This window comes from Mustela erminea, chromosome 17, assembly GCF_009829155.1.
Source record: "Mustela erminea isolate mMusErm1 chromosome 17, mMusErm1.Pri, whole genome shotgun sequence".
NCBI lineage: Eukaryota > Metazoa > Chordata > Mammalia > Carnivora > Mustelidae > Mustela > Mustela erminea.
This window is the reverse complement of record NC_045630.1, coordinates 30781272-30803162: the sequence shown is the minus strand read 5'-3', so window position 1 is coordinate 30803162 and position 21891 is coordinate 30781272. Positions and strand designations below refer to the sequence as shown.

At 45.8% G+C, this 21891-nt stretch overlaps 1 protein-coding gene across 2 annotated transcripts; it reads left to right on the top strand.

Annotated features, from left to right (window-relative positions):
- The first annotated feature begins 2472 nt into the window (after window positions 1-2472).
- On the top strand, window positions 2473-21572 carry CNIH4 (cornichon family AMPA receptor auxiliary protein 4). Of its 2 annotated transcripts, none has more exons than XM_032319107.1 (5): window positions 2473-2636; window positions 5919-5987; window positions 10755-10867; window positions 12294-12295; window positions 17322-17413. In XM_032319107.1, exons 1-5 carry the CDS (start codon window positions 2568-2570, stop codon window positions 17411-17413), a joined length of 345 nt encoding a protein of 114 aa, XP_032174998.1. In that variant the 5' UTR covers window positions 2473-2567. The 2 variants fall into 2 exon arrangements, with proteins under 2 accessions (XP_032174998.1, XP_032174997.1); XM_032319106.1 differs by lacking the exon at window positions 12294-12295 and adding an exon at window positions 20938-21572 and having other exon boundaries at window positions 2484-2636; window positions 17273-17413.
- Window positions 21573-21891: the final 319 nt, after the last annotated feature.

Genomic DNA, 21891 nt, shown 5'->3' with positions numbered 1-21891 from the left:
TGTTACCTTTCTTGCTGTGTCTCTCTCTGTCAAATAAATAAGTAAAATATTAAAAAACATTTAAACCAAAAGTGTTGATCTCTCTCTTTCACACATAGGTGCCTGCACACAAACATGTACACAGATACACACACACACACACACACACCCTACTTATTGTTTTTTAACTCTGATCAATATTCTTCTCTCAAATTTTACTTTCCCCATAATTGACATTGCAATCACGTTTTGAGTTTTCAAGTAGGATGAGACAAAGGCTATCTTAATTAAAACTGGTACCTCTAACCCTTGATGGTGGTACCAGCTTTTTTTTTAGTCAGGATAAAACAACAGTTAAAAAATATGGGATAGCTTGTGTTTTCTGCTCCGTGAGAGGAGTGGGAAATGAGGTTTATGTTTTTAAGAAAATCTGCAGGGGCGCCTGGGTGGCTCAGTGGGTTAAAGCCTCTGCCTTTGGCTCAGGTCATGATCTCGGGGTCCTGGGATTGAGCCCCATGTCGGTCTGTCTGCCCAGCGGGGAGCCAGCTTCTCCCCCACCCCACCTCCTGACTCTCTGCCTACTTGTGATCTATGTCTGTCAAATAAATAAAATATATTTTAAAAATCTGTAATAATTTTAATGAAATCTCTCCTTACAGTCAGTATAGGTCATTCATTTGGCAAACAATTCCGAAACACCAGCTATTTACAGGATGGAAGGTGCTAGGGGGCAAAAATACTAATAAGATTTGTTTCTTTTTTTGCAGTCCAAGGCATGGCTGGCTGGGCATGTCGAGGAGTGTTGTGTGAGCTCTCTAGAGAGGTGTGGACAAGGTGCAGTAGGAGTGTAGTAATAACTGGTGTATAGATAAACTGTTACCTGTCTGCCTGGCTTTAACCTATGGACCCTTAATAATCCTATGAATTTATGCTTTGTCAGGCAAATCCTGTTGGTTTGCCTTCATACTAATTCCCCTAGTCATCTTCTTCTCTCCTAATTGGTATCCTTGCAAACTTGTCCCCCTTTCATACATTTAGTGCACCAAACAGAAGGATGTTTTTAGAATGTAAGTCAGAACAAGGTACTTTTTGTTTTTTTAAGATTTTACTTATTTATTTGAGAGAGAGGGAGAGAGAGAAACAGCGCACGTGAATGAGCAAACATGAGCTGGGGGAGTGGTGGGGGAAGAGAGGCAGACTCCCCGCTGAGCAGCACCCCCACTCCCCCTTCCACCTTCCTTCCACCCCCTACTCCCCTCCAACTCAGGGCTCAGTTGGAGGACCGATATTGTGACCTGAGCCAAAGACAGATGCTTAACCAACTAAGCCACCCAGGTGCCCCTACACCAAGGTACTTTTATACTTAAAACTGTCCAGTGGTTTATCATCACACTAGAATAGAAGTTAAACTCTTTGGGAAGGGTCCCCAAGACCTGTGTGACCTTACCCTGCTCCCTCTGATGTCCTCTCAAAACTCTCACATCCTTCTTCATCCTAGTACAGCCACACTGCCTTCTCTCCTATTCTTCAAGACTACAGTATCTGTGAGCAATAGGGTGTTTGCAAACACTCTGCCTGAAAATCTTCAGGGAGCTGTTCAGGTTTCAAATTAAAAATTCCTCAGCCTGCCTTTCTCTGATGGTTCAGTTGGCAACAGTTTCCCCTCCTCTGTCCTCTTCAAATTACTTATAACTGCCTGTCATTAATACAGTTTGTTGTCCTCTGTCTCCCCCACTGTAATGGGAGCTGCAGGACCGCGAGGACTTTCCCCCTCTTATTCATCATGTATCCCTAAGGTCCAGGAACTGGCATATACAAGCTGCTCAGAAAATATTGGTTGAATGAACGTATTACTTTGCCCTAATGGGCCTTTAAAATGACATTTCCTCTCTATTTGTTCGTTACCTATTTGCCTGTCTTGCCTCGCACTTTCCTGTATCTCGGGTGTAGGGCAGGTCCTGGCATGTCGTGGGGGTAGTAGAGTCAGTAAGTAGTTGTTGAATGAATGGATGAGATGACCTGCAACACCTTCAAAAATCTTACAATCTAGAGTGGAGAGAATCGTTGCTGTCACAGAATAAGCAAGGGGCCGTGAAACCTCCGGAGAAACGGAGATCAGGAAGAGCAAGTCTCAACGTGCGAGCCAAGGATTGTTGCGGAGACACTTGGGCTGCAGGAGGAAAACGTCTTAGCATTGCCAATTCGAGGATCCTGTGGGGCCTGCGCGGAATCCAAAAGAAAAATCGCACACTATAACAAATTGTACCAGGTATGCAGCAGATTACCAGCGTTCAGTAATTGCTTGTTGACTAAGTCTTGTCATAATTTCTGGAACGAATCAGATTGAGGGTAGAGTTCCGCCCTTCCCTCTCGCGGGTGTTGGTGCTGACGAACTACACTTTCCAGCATGCATCAGAACTACGGCGGCCGGGGTGGTTCGCGGGGCGGACTACAATTCCCGGCATGCCGCGCCGTGGCGTCCGCACAACGCGCCCCAGCGGCCTGGGCGAGGGCCTATCAGGGGCGGACGGGCGCGGCGGGCGCCGGAGCCGGTTTGACGGAAGGAGCGGCGGCGGCGGCGGCGGAGGATGGAGGCGGTGGTGTTCGTCTTCTCCCTCCTCGACTGTTGCGCCCTTATCTTCCTCTCGGTGTACTTCGTATCCTTGCCTGAGGCGGGCGGAGGCCGGCCGAGCCCGGCGCCCGGGAGACGGGGCTGAGGCGGGGCCGGGCAGGTGCGCGGGGGCGAGGGCGGCCCGGTCGGGACCGGGACCGGGACCAGGGCGGGGTGGAACGACGGCCCAGCGAGGGAGGGCCGTCGGGAAGCCCGCCATTCCCGCCGCCCCCGCCCCCGCCCCCGCGCACCGGCCCCGCCCCGAGCCGCCGGGCGGCTGGCCTCCCTGGCGGGGCCGCGGGGGACGCTGGGGTCCCGGGCGAGCGGATGCGACGAGCCGGCTCCGGTCTCTGTGGGAGACAGCCACCGCCGCCCTTGTCGTGGCACCGGGGCCTTGGCGGCCTGGCGCCGCCTGGGACGTGGGCGTCGTGCGGGACCGGCCGGGGCGGGGGCCGGGGCAGCCCTCTGCTGGGAACCGTGGGGGGCCGGGTGCCCGTGTGTCTGTGCCGAAACGGCGCGGGCACGGAAGACTTGCTCCTGTGCTGGTCCTCAGACTGGTGTCCAGGCCAGCGCGCGTGAGGGTTGGACCCGCACCCTGCATCCAGTCTTGGTCGTCCCCCAGTGCACCCTCCAGTTTAAGTTTAGGATACTAGGAAACAAACACGGGGAATTGCATGGTTTTTCTTTTTCTTGGAATTCACTCTCAGTGCTTTCTGATGGAAGTAAACTTTTTGCCAGAGCATCCCGGCTTTAGGATGTTTGTAGCGTGAGTTTTCAGCGTGACCTCACGCTGTATTGTAGTCGGGCGGTCCGTTGGAGAGGAGGAGGACAGAATTTGCAGTCAGGACCCCTTGCTTTACTGGATGTTTGCTGTGCACAGTGCTTCACCTCTCTCCGCCTGGGGTTTCTTATCTTTACAAAGGGACTTTTTACTTCCCAGCTCTGGGTGTGTACAAGGGCTCAGCCCTCAGCATGGTGCTTGCCTCCCCCGCCCCACTTCAGCTGCACTTTTTACTTGAACTGATGAATTCTAATGAGGAGAACCTTGAGTTGGCTTTGTTTTGTTTTAAGATTTTTTTTTTTTAAAGATTTTATTTATTTATTTGACAGAGATCAGAAGTAGTCAGAACGGCAGGCAGAGAGAGAGGAAGCAAGCTCCCTGCCGAGCAGAGAGCCAATGTGGGACTCGATCTGATCATGACCTGAGTGGAAGGCAGAGGCCTCAACCCACTGAGCCACGCAGGTGCCCTGTTTTAAGATTTTTAAGTAATCTGTGTAGCAGAAGGCTGGGGCTGGAATTCACAACCCCAAGATCAAGGCTCACATGCTGTACCAATGAGACAGTCAGTCAAGGGAGAACCTTGAGTTTTATTGGGTTTGGTGAACTGAAAGGGCAGAATCACAGGGCCAAGTTTTGACGACCTATGCCCCTCTTGTGGCCTAAGGATCTGGGACTTACAGAGAAATGAAACATGAATTTCTGTGTTTGCAGTTTGGAAACTAGGCTTGATAATTTAAAATGGGCGTGGCTTGTACCAATTTGTGTGTATGGAAAAAACGTTAGGTGGAATATTTGACTTAGACAATCAGGTACATTTAGGGGTGTTTTTGGTTTGTTTTTCTTTTTTCTTTTTTTTAAGATTTTATTTACTTATTTGACAGAGAGAGATCACAAGTAGGCAGAGAGTGGCGGGGAAGCAGGTTCCCTGTTCAGCAGAGAGCCAGATGCAGGGCTCAATCCCAGGACCCTGAGATCATGACCTGAGCCTGAGCTGAAGGCAGAGTCTTAACCCACTAAGCTACCCAGGTGCCCCTAGGGTGTCTTTCGATGAGATTCAGCATATTGCTGTATTTTTGGATAGCTGAACCAGCTTAATTCTAGAGGCAAGAGGTAGAATGGTAGAATATTGTCCAGTAGGGATAGAAGTTTTCCCAGACTTTGAAACATGAAGGAAACGGGTGGAATTCAAAATCAGGCAGGGCAAAGGTGAAGATTCAAGTGTGTTTATGGCATTTCTGGATGACTGGGTTAAGAAAGAGAGACATACTTAATTGAGGTGGTAGTAGAAGGTCAGATGGGAAACGCCGGGTTAGAACAGATTTTGAAGAGTTTGCGTGTTAAGGCGGGAAGGCTTTCACTTTATCCTCTAGCCACTGAATATTTTTCACATGAACAAATGGAGTATTAAGAAGATGAATCTGCAGAGTGGGTTGGAAATGGGAAAGACTGGAAGGTAAACCACTGGGGAATGGGCCCATGTGGATTTGAAATAGTTCTGACTGTGGACAAGTGAAAAGGAGGGATTCCTGGGTGGAGTGAAGAGGAGGGCGTTGCCCAGACCTGCGGGAGGCTGCTTGTAGGACATAAAACAGAGGACAGAGAGAACTTGCCATGTTTTGAGCTTGGGCAAATGGTGCTTGTGTTATCGACAGAAAGAAAACACATTTGGAGGCGGACAATCTGTGGAGAAAATGATGCGTTTGACTTGAATTGTATAGAGGTGTTAGAGAGAATATCCATATGGAATAGAATTTAGGTGAGAACATTTATTTTTACTTATTTCATTGGACATTTTCAAGCATGAAAGTAGAGACCATAGAGTAATAACCCCCCTGTTTCTGTGACCAACAGTGATTTTCAGCATTTTGCTTTCTCCTTTCCCGGGGGGAGGGGATGTGGGAACATTTCACAGCAAATCTCAGGCCTTGTATCGTTCCGTTGAGGACTTTTCCTTCCGAGTCACACGTCCTCAACGAGTTTGCATGTGGTACTAAAAAGCATTTTTTGCTTAATTCTAGTAGAAAGTATATTTAATATGCAAGGTTTCGGAGATTGTAAAAAGTATGAGGAAAACAGGTCATCTGGAAGGAGGCATGGCCAGTGCTGACATAAGACTGTCCTGTATCGATAGTTTTGTATCTTATTCTTTTGTCACATCCTGAGTCTTCAAAGACAGTTTATGGATCTGTCATAGAGAAACACTTTTCGTATTAGTGGGAATTCAGGTTTAAATTCACATTTAAATTGTTTTTAAAGGCCTTATTTTCTGTTTCTTAACAGTTAGTGTTTGATTTTTTTAGGAACTCCCTTTGAACGTTCTCATATGGGTCACTTTAGAATTGAGCATAAGATTATTTTGTGAAAATAACTTGTTGAAGGAACAGAAGTCAGAAAATTGAGTTGTTGAATGAGTGAACTTTACGGAGATAACTACAGTCTTTACAAGTCAAATCTCATTCTGCGTTGCATTAGGGTTTCTGTCTGAAACTTAAAAACAAAAATTGTTGTTCTCAAAGAAGTCTTATTATTCCTTATCTTGATCCTCAGATAATTACATTGTCTGATTTAGAATGTGATTACATTAATGCTAGATCATGTTGCTCGAAATTAAACAAGGTAAGACATTTCTTTACTCATTTTCGCGCTAAAGGTAGTTCTGCACTTCTGTGTCAGAGATTACTTACAGATAACCAATGTATGTATATTTGATTTTGAAGTGTTTATCTGCTTATTCATTGGAATGTTTGTAGAGCTGTGTTTTTGCAGTATTTTAGATCATGAAACTATACTAGAGGACCTCCCCAGAAATTTTCTTTACAGTGCTTCTTCCTGTGCCCACCAGTACTTTACAAGGGAAAGGCTCATTATGAGGGTAATTGTCTTTGTCTTCTGTGTCTAAACCCATCCTACCTGCTCGTGACAAAAAACCTCAGTCTTTTTCTTTTTTTAAAGATTTTATTTATTTGACAGAGATCACAAGTGGGCAGAGAGGCAGGCAGAGAGAGAGGGGGAAGCAGGCTCCCCGCTGAGCAGAGAGCCCGATGCAAGCCTCGATCCCAAGACCCTGGGATCCTGACCTGAGCCGAAGGCAGAGGCTCAACCCACGCGCCCCAACCTCAGTCTGTTTTTTGTTGCATAAAAGACAATCTTCTTTTCGTGGCTTGCTGAAAAATGGAATTAATGAGTTGGTTTGTTTCAAGGCCATTTTACTTTTGGTATATAGTCAGAACTTGATGTTGCTAAGAATACTCTTGAGTTGCAGGGTTGTCTGCATGGAGGAAAACCAGTTAGTCCTGATTCATTTTATGGGCTGAGCAGACAGGAGAGCTTTCTGGATAAAAGTTCATGTTAACAATTCACTAAATACTAAGAGGTGCTTTTGGCTTGACCTAAACATCATTCTGTGTGTCTTTTCACCTCTTCATCTACTTAACGAGGGGAAAAAGTCACATGTGGAAAATTAAAATTTCTAGTAAACGATACTCCTCTTGTTTTCTTTATTTTGGATTTTCTGGAACATGGCTTAATATAATGACAGATTTTATTTATTTATTTATTTATTTATTTATTTATTTTAAAGATTTTATTTATTCATTTGACACAGAGAGATCACAAGTAGGCAGAGAGGCAGGCAGAGAGAGAGGAGGAAGCAGGCTCCCCGCGGAGCAGAGAACCCGATGCGGGACTCGATCCCAGGACCCTGAGATCATGACCTGAGCCGAAGGCAGCGGCTTAACCCACTGAGCCACCCAGGCGCCCTAATGACAGATTTTAAATAAAAGATTTTGTATATATCCGCTGTACTTAAAGACTTCTAAAAAAATTGAGATGCAATCCATATTATATTAGTTTCAGTCCTCCTCACCTTCACAAGAATGATTAAATATATATCTTACCAGCTGGATTGTATTTCTTTTTATATTTCTTGCTTATGCAATATTTTAGGGGGCATTTAATTGGGTTTTCTTTTATAAAAATAAAAATTGAAATGCAAAGATAAGATTACCTGGATTTTTCTATTGAGAAAATTACCCTTCAATTTGAAGTTAAGTCATTTTTTTAATGTAAAATTTTATTTTTGTGAAGGTAATATTTGCACACAACTCGTCAAAGATATTACAAATCTTACACTGAAAAATAGCAGTCTCTGTCTGACCCCTTTGAATCATATCTGTCACACTTTTTAGGGGAAGCTGATTTCCACACTTGAGCTGTTAATTTTTTTCTGATATTTATGTCCATATTTCTTTTATATACTCGAACTGCTATTTCTTGATTTATCATTTTAAGTATCCCCTATTTACTTCTGAGGCAATATAATAGATTTAGTTCTTAGGTACCTCCTTCCCTGAACATCACCTCTCCTATTTTCCTTTTTGGGTTAAATTGATATTCAGTGTTTGTGTTTACATTGTTACTATGTAGTGTTAAAATAACATGCTAGGGGAGCCTGGGTGGCTCAGTGGGTTAAGCCTCTGCCTTCGGCTCAGGTTGTGATCTCAGGGTCCTGGGATCGAGCCCCGCATCAGGCTCTCTGCTCAGCAGGGAGCTTGCTTCCCCGTCTCTCTCTCTCTGCCTGCCTCTCTACCTACTTGTGGTCTCTGTGTGTCAAATAAATAAATAAAATCTTAAAAAAAATAAAATAACATGCTAATTCTTTTTTAGTATTGAGCCTCATGATAGGACAGTCATCATATTTTTCTTTCTTTTGTGTTTTTCTGGATAGTTTTCTCTTTCTCAGTGTTAATAATTGCTACGTTTTTAAAATTTCCTTAGTTTTCACTTACCTGTTATGAAGTCTTTTCAGATACATCTTTAAAGTTTTCCTGTACTATTTTATACATGGGTCAAACATTAAAATAATCTATCAGGGGAGCTCTTTTCCAGGTGACCTTTCTTCCTGACATCACTTTCCTCTTGCTGTGGTCTGGACTGGCCACTTCCAGGCCCGCCCGTAGCCCGCATCCTGGGATACCTGGTCTGGGCCCTCCTTGGAAGTCATGTCTCCCTTCCGATCTGCTGTTCTGTTTTGCTGGAGTAGCTTCTTGAGATATGGTACATGGGGTCTAAATTTGGAGGCCTTGCCTGTTTGAAAATGTCTTGTCCTTACCTTCGGCAATAGTTTCTCTGAGCAAAGTGTTCGTTCGAGGTTGGCGAAGATTCTCTGTCAGAGTTTGAAAGACATTGGTCTCCTGACTTCTAGTGTCATTCACATGGGGCAGTATGATGCCCTTTTGATTTCTTACCTTTTGATGTGACCTTCCTACCCCTCCCCTCTGTCTTTTCTCTTCCTTGTTCTCTCCAGGATTTTTGGGAATTTTGCAGGGCTTCCCCTTTCTGTGCCTTCCCTAAGGCTTTTTTCATGTGCTGTTTCTACCTTCTGTGGCTCTTTCAACCTGGCACATCTCTTCTTTCTTTGATAATGTGTGCCCCCACACCCACACCCTCCCCCCCCATACCCCTTTCCCTCCCCTTCTTTTTCAACAACTGGATAATTCATCTGCTGGATTATCTGCTGTTCTATTTTAAAAGTTTTATCTGTTTTTTTTTTCCTACCTTTTTGTTTCAAGTTCCCTGTGCTTGCTCTTCTGATTTTCTAGGGTGCACACCATTTTACGTCAGGTTTTTGTTTCTAAGAGCTTGTTGTCTTCTTCGTTCAAGTTTGAGTTTCTTAGCGCTCTGAGAATCTTGATTTCGTGGTTTTTTAAATTTCCTTGTGCTTCCTCCATTATCTCTGTTCCCTCCAAGCTCCTTAACCCCTGTGTTCTCCCCTCTCAAATTAGAGGCATTCCTTGATTTTTGGTACTGGCTGTCTGTCCATATGCAAGGGTAGAGCCCTGAAATGCTTTACTGGGAGACAGACTCCACTGTCGGGTAATTGGTATCTTCCTGGGCTTTTGTTGGGGTACTGGACGGGCAGTTGTTTTGTCTGTGTTCTTTCTTGTGCTGTTAAGTTACTCCAGGGGAGAATTTTCCAGGCTCCTGCTGGGGGCCATAAGCCTAGTGCTGATTAGGGGAAGAACAACACATTGCTAAGGAGGGAAGAGTATGAAAACATAGGGCTTGGTTGAGAGTAAGTAAAGCAATCATCATCTTGTTAAGTATCGCCTCCTAAAACTTTTGCTTCCAGTTGGTCTATGGAAAACAAGGTAAGAAATAGAGTTTGGAAGCTCCTGCTGTGTGGACGGAGGGCACAGAGAGAGGGGAACTGCCCGCTCTCCCTAATTCTGTGCAGCAGGGATTGTCAGCTCTGCATTACAGATGAAGAAGGCTGATGAGAAAGTCGTGGCTCAGAAAGGGCAGACGACCTTCTTAAGATTGCTAAACTCATCAGGAGGCTAGAGGATGAATTCCACTCCAGGTTTGACTCTGCAGCTCGCACCTGTCAGCAGTAAGCGCAATTGGTTACACTTAAAAAAAAAATCTGTATTACATATAAAAAGATCCTGTTGATTTCATATTAAGTCTAAGGCCTAGCAAATCCCCTTTTTGTTTTTAAAAACAAGTTTCTAAAATCTTAATGCAGAGAGCCCTGGAGCCCGTGGGTTTGGGCTTACACTGTATTGTTCTACCACTTAGGTAGCTTTGTAACCCTGGGCAAGTTACTTAAGCTCTCTTGAGTTTTTCCCATTTCTGCAAGTGCAGGTTACCAGTTTGTGTCTGCATGAATATTAACTTCCTTTAGAAGAAAAACCTCTATTCTTATGGGAGGAAGATTACTAGTGAATGGAGGACCTGCTGAAATAGCTCTCTTGTGCAGGAGAACTAGATAGAGTGTCGCCCAGTTGACAAGGGGAGCATAGAGGGCAGTGGGTACTGCCCAGCCAGTAGCTGACATCTTGGTTCATTACCACATCTGCTCAACTTTGAGCTGTTAATGTGATCTATTAAAGAACCCGTGTGTGTGTGTGTGTGTGTGTGTGTGTGTGTGTGTGTGAGAGAGAGAGAGAAATGATTTCCATCAGGATTCTAGAGATTGGAAGATGTTTAAGATTGATATTCTGACTTTCAAGGCATTATATATCTGGATATAAACCACCCCAAATTAGAGTAAGAGGCTTTAGCATAGATGTTGGAATAGAAAGTAAATGATACTCCATTTTCCCTCTAGTTGTCATTCATGCCTCCTTCGTGAATGAATCTGAACCTTTGCTCAGGATAAAACGTAATTGAAATTTAAGGCCGTTATTTTTAAACTGTGCCCTGATGTATTTGCATGGGGTATGCAGTTTCTGCAGTATGCAGATCTGGGTCATCTGAATCTAAAAATAATCTTGAACCACGAGCTTGTAAATTCTGTGTATTCATTGATTTAACTTCAAATAAAAGGTGCATTCAGGAAGAGCACAGGGGCAGATGTAATACTGTGTTCTTCCCTTGCAGTGGGTAATCCCAGAGTTGATTGGCCATACCATCGTCACGGTATTAATGCTCGTTTCACTGCACTGGTTCATCTTCCTTCTCAACTTGCCTGTTGCCACTTGGAATATATATCGGTGAGTATAGTTTGTTTACAGCTTTGTGTCATGGCAATTTAAAAAAACATTTAAAAAAAGTAATAGCTTGGGGCGCCTGGGTGGCTCAGTGGGTTAAGCCACTGCCTTCGGCTCAGGTCATGATCTCAGGGTCCTAGAATCGAGTCCCGCATCGGGCTCTCTGCTCAGCAGGGAGCCTGCTTCCCTCTCTCTCTCTCTGCCTGCCTCTCTATCTACTTGTGATTTCTCTCTGTCAAATAAATAAATAAAATCTTAAAAAAAAAAAAAGTAATAGCTTTTTCTCCTGTAATAAAATATGTGCCAGTCATGAAATAAATGACCGCAGAATGCTACATTAAATCAGAATACATTTTTATTTTCTTTGGTATGCTGGGCAAGTAGCAATTTGCATGGTCTACTCTTGTAAAAACACAGATTTACAGGTATAAATTTAGACAATATGGAATGTTTAGTTGAGTTGTCTAAGGAATTGTGTGGTGGTTTCCATTAAGAATGATCCAGAGTTGGGGTGCCTGGGTGGCTCAGTGCGTTAAGCAGCTGCATTCAGTTCAGGTCATGATCCCAGGGTCCTGGGATCGAGCCCTGCATCAAGCTCTCTGCTCGGTAGGGAGCCTGCTTCTCCCTCTCCCTCTGCCTGCCACTCAGCCTACCTGTGCTCTCTTTCGCTGTCAAATAAATAAAAAAGCCTTAAAAAAATACCAGAAGACCTTGTTTAAGAAAAAAAAAATGATCAAAAGCCTGAGAATGTAAGATTCTTTTTTTTTTTTTTTAAAGTGTTGAATGGGAATTTTTTTTTTTTTTTTAAGATTTATTTGACAGAGATCACAAGTAGGCAGAAAGGCAAGCAGAGAGAGAGAGAGGAGGAAGCAGGCTCCCTGCTGATCTCAATCCCAGGATCCTGAGATCATGACCTTAGCTGAAGGCAGCGGCTTAACCCACTGAGCCACCCAGGCGTCCCAGAATGTAAGATTATTGTTATTTATTTATTTATTTATTAAAAGATTTTATTTATTTGACAGAGATCACAAGTAGGCAGAGACGCAGGCAGAGAAAGAGGAAGGGAAGCAGGCTGCCCGCGCTGAGCAGAGAGCCTGACGTGGGGCTCGATCCCAGGCCCCTGGGATCATGACCTGAACCGAAGGCAGAGGCTCTAACCCACTGTGCCGCCCAGGTGCCCCAGATTCTTGTTATTTATATCTGCAGGTTTTAATTAGTGTATATCTGGAATGCTCCAGAGAGACTTTCATTTTAAAGTCTGCAGACTAGATAATGTCAGAATTCTAACTTAATGAATTTAGGAAGCTTTTCAAAAGCTTGGTGTAAACCCTTATTGGATGTGATAGTATAGTTGAGCACTTGTACAGACAGTATGTATTTCCTTTAAAGAACTGTGGGATAATCTTGGCAAACCTCAGATTATTTTTAGTAGTTTGCTGTTCTGCTAAATTTTTAGGTTTTGTTTGGTTTTCTGTGTTTGTTTTTTTTTTCTACTTTTATCTAGTTTTGGGGTAAAATCATCAGCTGATCTTGATTTGTGGTTTTTAATTTTTATTCATTTTTTAAAAGTTTATTAATCTTTAAAAAATTAATTATTATTATTATTTTTTAAAGATTATATTTATTTGTTAGAGAGAGAGAGAGAGACAGAGCACAAGCACAGACACAGAGTGGCAGGCTAGAGGCAGAGGGAGAAGCATGCTCCCAGCCAAGCAAGGAGCCTGATGTGGGACTTGATCCCAGGATGCTGGGATCACGACCTGAGCTGAAGGCAGCCGCCCAACCAACTGAGCTACCCAGGTGTCCCTAAAAATTAATTTATTATGTTTAGTATCTCTGCATCGCATGTGGGTCTAGAACTCATGACCCTAAGATCAGGAGTCACACGCTTTTCCAGCTGAGCCAGCTGGATGCCCCATACCTCTGAGTTTTTAAAAGTGCAGTTAGAGGGCTCCTGGGTGGCTCAGTTGGTTGAGCCTTTGGCTCAGGTCATGATCCATCGAGTCCCGCATCGGGCTCCCAGCTCCTTGGGGAATCTGCTTCTCCCTCTGACCTTCTCCTGTCTGATGCTCTTACTCATTCTCTCTCAAATAAATAAATAAAATCTTAAAAAACAAATTTAAAAGTGCAGTTAGAGTAAGAATGACAAAGAAAATAATAAAGGAGCCGTGGAAAGAGGCTAGGGAGTACATGGTAACGGAAGGCCTGAGGATGAGGAAGTGAGTGGATTTGGGGGAATGAATTTATACATAAAGATCGTGAGATTAGAACCTGAGCTACGGAAGAGAGTTTAAATCTCCATACCTTTTTTTGGGAGGGAAAGACTTAATTTTTCTTTCCAGTTTCTTTTTGCTCTTCTGTGGTCATCCCATAGTCCAGCCCCCTGACCTGAGTTCAGTGAGAAGCATGCGCTTCTCACCCACCTACTAAGGTGCAGGTCCGCGCAGACCTGGTGCACAGCTCCATGCCCCTGGGGTCCCTCCGAGCAGAATGTGAATTGGGGAGTGAGAGCGGGACCCTCTGAGGCTGGATCTTAGCCATATCTCAGTGTACCCCATCAGTCCTCTGCAGGCCCCAGCAGGTGCCAGAGGAAGAGCAGGCTTGGGTGCAGCTGCTTTATGCAGAGGATAGACTGTAGCAGGAGGCTCTGTGAGGTTTTAATGGGGAGGACAGTAGAGTCCATGGCTTCTGTTCCCTGTCATCATAGAGATTGTGTGGGTTTATTGCCCTGATGATGGCTGCAACAGATTGATGGTTGTTCATAGATTTACCTTCTCTTTAGAAAGGTTGGGGTGGGGACACTTGGGGGGCTCAGTTGGTTAAGCATCTACCTTCGGCTCAGGTCCTGATCCCAGGGTCCTGGGATCGAGTTCTGCCTTGGTCTCCCAGTGGGGAGCCTGCTTCTCCCTATCCCTCTGCTGTTCCCCCTGCTTGTGTGCACTCTTTCCCTCTCTGTCAAATAAATAAAATCTTTTTAAAAAACAGAAAATAAAAAAAGGTTAAAAAAAATAGATGGCTCGTTTCCTCTTTTCAGACGTCTATGCTTTATGCTTTTGGGGCTGCAGACATCTGAAATGGACTCTGCCGCAGGACAAAGAGGCAAAACACAGGATAACAGAATATACTAGTTCAGTTCGAGGTAGACTGAGGTGCCGGAGGAGCGGTGGGAACTCTGGCTGGGAAGAGAGGCAGATGGCTGCGCTTGGGCCGCTTGTGGAGAGCTTGTGTGAGTGGAGCTGTGCAGGGTGGGTGAGGGGCTCCCCCTGGGCATGTTAGAGGTGGGGAGGGCTGGAAGGGAAACCAGGAGGCAGATGTGCAGGGCAGATTTAAGGACGCATCTGGCGGCAGTCACAGAGATGAGGAATGGGAGCAGATGAAGCACGGGATGGGTCACACAGAATCTTGGTCCATGGAGTTGGTATATAAATATGAGAGTAGTAGTAGCGTGGAGTTCACCCATTTCGATTTTTTTTTTTTTTTTTTTGAGAGAATGAGAGAGACCGTGAGAGGGAAGAGGTCAGAGGGAGAAGTGGGCTACCCGCCGAACAGGAATCCCGATACAGGACTAGATCCTGGGCTCCAGGATCATGATCTGAGCCGAAGGCAGTTGTTTAACCAAATGAGCCACCCAGGCACCCCAAGTTCACCCATTTAAAGTATTCTTTTAGAACGTGTAGAGATTTCAGCAGCCATCACCACAGTCTATTTTAGAACAGGTTCATTACTCCAAAGGAAAGCCCCCTCTACCCATTAGCTGCCACTCCTTCCTGCCCTCCCCTCCTCAGTCAGCAGCCACCCTCTACTTCCTGTCGCCCAAGATGACCTATTCCACACAGACGCATCCTAGAGGAGAGTTCAGTACGTGCTCTTTTGTGGCAGGCTTTTCTCACTCGCTGTTGTGTTTTCAAGATCCATCTGTGGGTGGCTGATGTCCGTTCTTCACTCCGTTGTGTTTCTGAATGATAGCCCGCTGTATGGGTAGACTACGTTTTGTGTGTCCATTTGCACTGGATGGGCATTTGAATTGTTTGTTTTTGGCTGTTAAGAGTAATTCTCCCGTGAACATTCATGTGCACGTGTTTGTGTGGAGATCCATTTTCATTTTTCCTAGGAGTGGACTTTTATCTAGTTTTGGGGTAAAATCTAGATAAATTTGGGTCCTCCGGTAACTTTGTTTCACCTTTGGAGGAACTGCCTAGATGTTCAGAAGCAGCTGTGCCGGTTTACCTTCCCGCCGGCTGTGTGTGTGAGGGTTCCATCATTTCCACGTCCTTGCCAAGCTGTTGTTGTGTGTTTTTATTTAAGTCCTCTCCACACCCTGGGTAGTGCTCGAACTCATGACCCAGAGGTCAAGAGTCGTGTGCCGTTCCACCTGAGCCAGCCAGGCACTCCGTGTCTTTTAACTTGGCCATCCTGCTGGGTGCGGTGTTTGACTGTGGTTTTGATTTACATTTCCCTAATGACTAAGGGAATTGAGGACCTTTTAATGTGCTTAGTAGTCATTCACGTATCTTCTTAGCATGTTTTGAATAGGTAAATTGATCAAATATCTTTGCGAAGACTTTTCTGGAAGCATCGTGTAGTATCGGTTGGATGGTGGAGAAGAGCCAGGAGGGTAGGGAAGCCCGTTCAGAGTCTGGGCTGAGACTGTGCAGCTGGAGCGAGGTTGGGATGCAGGAACTGGAAGGACCAGCTCTGTGGAAGCAGGATGAGGAGGGAGGGCAAGGGTGGGGTGGAGAGAGTCTGTGAGGACCACCTGGAAAATGGTGACAGTGCTGCTAGGTGACTTGGACATCAGAGGAGGACAGGACTTATCAGAGACAGAGCTGAGATGTCTGGACACTCACGTGTCAGGCCCTCCACTCAGCTCTAGGTGGGCTGCAAGATTTGGGGGAGAGTTTCAGATTTGTGGGACTCGGACATTTGGTTTCACAGAAGTTGTTGTTGAGAAACTGTGTGTGTGGCAGGAAGGATTCAGTGACAATGCAAGGTTGGGACTCATTGTTTCACTAGTGGCACAGTCTGGGTGTCGCTGCCTACACTTACACTGCTGGACCTTCCGGAAGTGGCCCGATTTCCTCACTTGGAAAGGGAATCGTTTGGGGAAGAAGACTGTGACATACACGATGACATGAAATAAATATGAAAGCCTTAAATACTCCATGGTATGTTGAACATAGAATCTTCAGGATTTTTTTTTTTTTAAGATTTTATTTATTATTTGTTTGACAGAGAGATCACCAGTAGGCAGAGAGGCAGGCAGAGAGAGAGAGAAAGCAGGCTCCCTGCTGAATAGAGAGCCCGTTGCAGGGCTCGATCTCAGGACCCTGAGCTCATGATTTGAGCCAAAGGCAGAGGCTTAACCCACTGAGCCATCCAGGTGCCCCTCTTCAGGATTTTTTAAAAACAGTTGAACTCTTCTGAGTGTGTGGGAACACTGGGAGGAATTGGTTCGGAGTCGGAAGGAGGTGCCCATTCATGTCCCACTGTGGCCAGGCCTCCGCTGCTATAAGTACATTTTTGGCTCATGAGGTTATCATTACTTAATAATAGCTTGAATTTGGCCTGTTTTTGTTAAGACTTCCATAAACTTAGACATCGGATGTTGACTCTGAACTATCTAGTGTCTTAACTAAAGAGGAGTTCTGTCTTCACTGTGGAGGCACTTGCATTTCCGTTCTTTCTTCTCTAAATTGTGCTTATAAGCTAGGCGCCATTTATAAACCTGCAGACTGAGGCGTGTTATCTCCAGATCAGCAGGAGCACAGAGGAGGGCTCGAATCTGGACACAGAATCTCTCACTGTCTTCTGTGAAATGGGAATAATTATGTTTGTCACTACTTCTTCTAAAGATCTTGCCTCAGGGGTGCCTGGGTGGCTCCGGGTCGTGGGATCAAACCCTCAGTTGGGCTCTGCTCAGTGTGGAGTGTTCTTGAGATTCCCTCTCTCGTTCTCTGTCTGCCTCTCTCCTTGCTTGCTTCTGCACATGCTCTCTCTCATGAATTAATCTTTTTCAGAAAAGATGTTGCATTTATTATTTTAGAACTTTGTTAGATAAAGAGATTTCTAAGAACTTGGTAAGATTGGTTTGGTTTGGAGTCCCCTTTATGTGTGTCTGGTGGAAAATGGCTGTAGGTAATGACCAGATTAGGAGTTTTCTATGGGTGGGTAAAAGGGTCTCGATAGTAAAATATCCTTCTCTAGCGTGTCACTGTATTTTTTTCAGAGAGCAGAAAATTGCAGTACAAATTAACAAGTATATCTTTCAAAGGAAAACCACGTGGCACCCTGTTCCCATAGGGTCTGGACTTAAGGCTGCTACGATTGGTTCACTTTTCAATTTATTGAATACCTACTTTTGAGTATTTATACTGATGATCTGATTTCCCTCTAATGTGTGCACACCAGGTTCATTATGGTGCCGAGTGGGAACATGGGAGTGTTTGATCCGACGGAGATACACAACCGGGGGCAGCTGAAGTCACACATGAAGGAAGCCATGATCAAGCTTGGCTTCCACCTGCTCTGTTTCTTCATGTATCTTTATAGGTGAGTTTAAAGAGGCCTTGAGGTGTTTCCGTGTATCTGATGCCCGCTCTTGGGTGAGGTGCCACTGGCCTGTCGGCCTTAGTGTGGGCGATGCAGAGCTTCGGGAGATCCTGCAGAATTCTGGTGGTTGTGTGCATTTTGTATGTGTCACTGAATCCGTGTGTCGTGGGACCTGCGGTGGAGCTGCTCTGTGGTGTTCGTTACGTCTTGGCTCCGAGGCCGTCTTGTGCTTTCTCTTCTTCCCATGTCTAGGCCTCACTGCTGATCATGAGTGGTGCAGGCCGTCCTCCTGGGGACTGGCCCGCTGTGGGTCTCCTGGGGGTCAAGCATGGAGAGCTGAGAGTTGGCCTGGTCTTTGTCCATGGTGAGGACCTGAGCATGGCGCTGCCTCACCAGCATCCCTGGTGGCCCATTCTGGTGGAACCGCGTCAGCCTTCCGGTCGCGGCACATGGGACATGAGGGCCCCCAGCAGAGACTGGCCCTCAGACATGGGATGCCTCATTATGTCCCATGTTAAACTGTGTTGTAGAGATAAGCGTGCCATTTACTCCTTTATCTGTCCCAGGCTGATGGATAGAGCAAGGAAGAGAAACAAGATCATTGTGCACATATGATTTGATGAAACCTTTTGGAGGCCAGAAGTGACTTAACCTTTGTATGCAAGCTTACCTAGATCATGCCTATTCTTTTCCCTAGGTAAATTTAAATTTTCACACAGGCATGAGGACTCTTAGGAAGAACTTGTGTTGAGCTAAATTTCTATCATTCAGAGGGTTCCAGTAATTAGAAACTGCATAGACATGGCAGTTTTTAAAAATTGTTTTGTTTGAAAGAGTTTTGAAGTCCGAGCCATTCTTCTGCCTGATAAAGCAGGCTTTCTAAAATCCTTTCACTGGGCTTAGTCCATCCACAGACTTAGATTTGGATTGAAATTAGGTTAGATTCTTTAGTTTTCATTATTGGTCATATTTAGTTTTCTTAATTTTTTTAAGAATTATTAATTTTTATTTATTATCATTAATTTTTAAAAAAGATTTTATTAATTCATTTGAGAGAGAGAAAGAGATCACAAGCAGGCAGAGAGAGAGGGGGAAGCAGGCTCCCTGCTGAGCAGAGAGCCCGATGTGGGGCTCGATCCCAGGACCCTGAGATCATGACCCGAGCCAAAGGCAGAGGCTTTAACCCACTGAGCCACCCAGGTGCCCCATTGTTAATTTTTTTAAAAAGTAATCTCTAAGCCCAGTATGGGGCTTTAATTCCTGGCCCTGAGATCAAGAGTCCTATACTCCACCAACTGAGCCAGCCAGGGGCCCCTTTCCTGTTTTTTAAAATACAGAAAAGCAGGGATGTTGGGCAATAGAGGTTACCAAAAAAAAAAAAGAGGGGTGCCTGGGTGGCTTAGTGGATTAAGCCTCTGCCTTCGGCTCAGGTCATGATCTCAGGGTCCTGCGATCGAGCCTTGCATTGGGCTCTCTGCTCAGCAGGGAGCATGTTTCTTCTTCTCTCTCTGCCTGCCTCTCTGCCTACTTGTGATCTATCAAATAAATAAATAAAATCTTTAAAAAAAAAAAAAAAAGAGGGGCTCCTGGGTGGCTCAATGGGTTAAAGCCTCTGCTTTCGGCTCAGGTCATGATCTCAGGGTCCTGTGATCAAGCCCTGCATTGGGCTCTCTGCTCAGCAGGGAACCTGCTTCCCCCTCTCTCTGTCTCCGCCTGCCTCTCTGCCTTCTTGTGATCTCTGTCAAATAAATGAATAAAATCTTAAAAAAAAAAAAAGAATTTATCTACATAGACATTTAGATACATTGCTATCTGTAGACATCTATGTTAACTAACTTGGATTTAAATATAGATAAAAATAATTTAAAAACTGGGATAAAAAAGCACACTGGTATCGTTTTCTGATTCTCATACTGCACCTTACATTTTACGTGTTTAATTTTCAGTCCTTACTTTAAAAATGAAGAAGAAAGAGCAATGAAATGTACTAGTAACACGATGACACACCCCTTTGTAACATGAAACTACCTGAAGGTGTCTGGGCCGCCAGAGAAAGAGGCTGTGGGCAGGGCTGGAAGCAGCGTTGATCACAGTAGAGCCCTTCGTGGGTGTGGGGGATGCGGGGTCTGGGAGGAGGATCCTGCCTAGTAGACGCCAAGTCCTGGGATTTGAAAGTGCACACGAGTCTCCGGGTGGGCGGTGGTTGGCTTCATGGTAGTGGGACGGGACTGGAAGTGGGCGGAGGGGTTGGGGTGCTGCGGGGGCAGGTTGAGGGGGACCCCACACAACCAAGTGTTAGGTAGGCAGCCTTCGAGGCTGGTTTGGGAGACACCACATCCCTCTTTCTTGCCTCGCTTTCTGAGCTTGTGTCTTCTACCTTGCTGTGGCCTCACCCCTGGTTGTCACCTGCGGCTTGCACCCCGGACGAGGGAGCAGTCTCAGAGGACACACTGGTCACACTTTCTCCCTCTCGGGGCTGCTCCTGTGTCCGGTGGCTTTATTCCCAGTCATCTGGTCCCTCATGCAGGCCCCCCAGCTGGTCCTCTCCGGGTCGCCTGCTGCATGGTGGACGCTCAGGGTTTGTCCCATGGAATTAGAGGGGGAAATACCCATCTTCTTAGAGAGTACTGGAGCCCATGCCATTGGTGTTGGGTTGGGTGTTGGCCTAGTGCAGGCTGGGCCTGGCCACTTACTCTGTGACCCAGGGCTAGTTTCTGAAGCTCTCTGCGACTCAGTTTCTTCGTCTGGAAATGGGATTGTAACCAGTACCTACCTCACTGGGTCATGATCTGGACTAATTGAGATAACACACATAAAGCACTTGGGTTTGTGCTGACCTAACTTTAATGTGCGGACATCTTTCCAGAGTGTGTGTTTGTGCTGTGCACGGCATACACTGATGTGGTGGAACTTGGACAAGTAAGGACACCATTAGTGTTCTGTGCTCTGGTCCTCTGCTCTTAGCACAGCCAGGCTGACATCAGTACAAGGACATGATGGCGGTCCTGTTGCCGCTGTTGGCTGTGGTGGTTTTAGCAGAATGTACTGGATAACTGCCATGGTCCCGACATTGCGCCTGGGGGGCCACACAGAGCCTGGCGCAAAAGCGGGGTGCCGCTAAGCTCGGTGCTCAGTGCCTGCAGGGGCGAGTCCTGAGCCCGCCCTCCTGGCCACTGTGCAGTCTGTGCAGGGGCATCCCAGGGGGACAGGGATCAGTTCTTGGTCCTCGGGACGGCATGTGTGAGGTCTGGCTGGACAACTAATTTTGGTTTGTTTTCTGGCCGTGGCTGCTTCTGAGCTGTAGCCCAACATTGGTTTTAGGTTACGCTGCCACCCCCTCCCCAGTTATTTATTTTGGTTACATGAAAAAAGTCGGGGCTTTGAGGGGCCCTAAGTAGATACTATTTTTTTAAAAAAAAGTGCCAGTGGTTGCTGAGCCTCGGAGACGTGAGCCCGGACAGAGCAGACCTCGTGGGCACTGTGCTCGGGAGACGCTGGTTAACTCTCGTCTCTTCTCTCCGCAGTATGATTTTAGCTTTGATAAACGACTGAAGCCCGAGGAGCTGTGCCCGAGTCCGTCTGCAGCGCGCAGCCCGGGAGCCACAGGCGGCCGAACTCCTCCTCAGAACCGCAACCATAGCAGTATATTTTTTCCTCTTTGAACAAAAGAAAAATATTTTTGCTGTATTTTTACCATATAAAGTATTTAAAAACACGAATTGAGTTTTTGTAGATTTCTGGTTCTCAACTTTAGCCCAGACCCTGACCCATTTCTCATCGTCTGTGTGCTGAAGATTGTCATCCGTACGTAGCGGTGGGAGCACCACGCCGGCCTCGCGCGCCAGAGAAACAAAGGACACACGTCAAAGGGAAAGCCCTCCAGACGCTCTGCTGAGAAGGCAGAGTGCAGAGCAGTGCTGTTAATCTGGGCAGAGGAAGAGAGAAATTATCCCTCTTGCGGCAGCTTTGTTGATTTAATTCAGTGTAAAGATGTATGGGACTGTCAGCTCAAAGTCTTTTCACAAGAATGTTAACAGAAAATGGCATTTCAAAAAATATATCTTTCTTTGCAGAATCTGTGAAACCCCATAAGCCATTTGTCCAGGTATGATGTAATTCCTGCTTCTAGAAAGGAAAATAAATCAAAAATTCAAACTTTTATCAAGAATTTTCATTTAAAGCCACTGCCTTCAAAATCACCTTCAAACCTATTCTGGCCTCAGATACATTGCCTGATGGGTTTGGAGAGGTGATTTGGTAGAAGATGCTTATCAGATTAGAGCAGGAATAGCCTGGTCACCAAGTGACCACGGAGCCATTACCGCGCCGCCTCTGACCTGCCGTGCCCATGTCCACCCTGTGACCAGGGACAGGCCGTCTCGCGGACGTGGAGCTCCCCAGCCAAACTCTGTTCCCTGGAGCCGGGCCTGCTCTTGGGCTTGGCGTGAGTGTTGAGCTCTTGGGCTCTGTTTGCTGGG

Excerpts from the sequence above, each read along its gene's own strand:
- CNIH4 (XM_032319106.1), top strand. The coding sequence starts at position 2,568 with ATGGAGGCGGTGGTGTTCGTCTTCTCCCTCCTCGACTGTTGCGCCCTT. Across the intron at positions 5,988-10,754 it reads GTTGCTCGAAATTAAACAAG|TGGGTAATCCCAGAGTTGAT; the intron begins GTAAGACATTTC and ends CTTCCCTTGCAG. Across the intron at positions 10,868-17,272 it reads GCCACTTGGAATATATATCG|GTTCATTATGGTGCCGAGTG; the intron begins GTGAGTATAGTT and ends TGTGCACACCAG.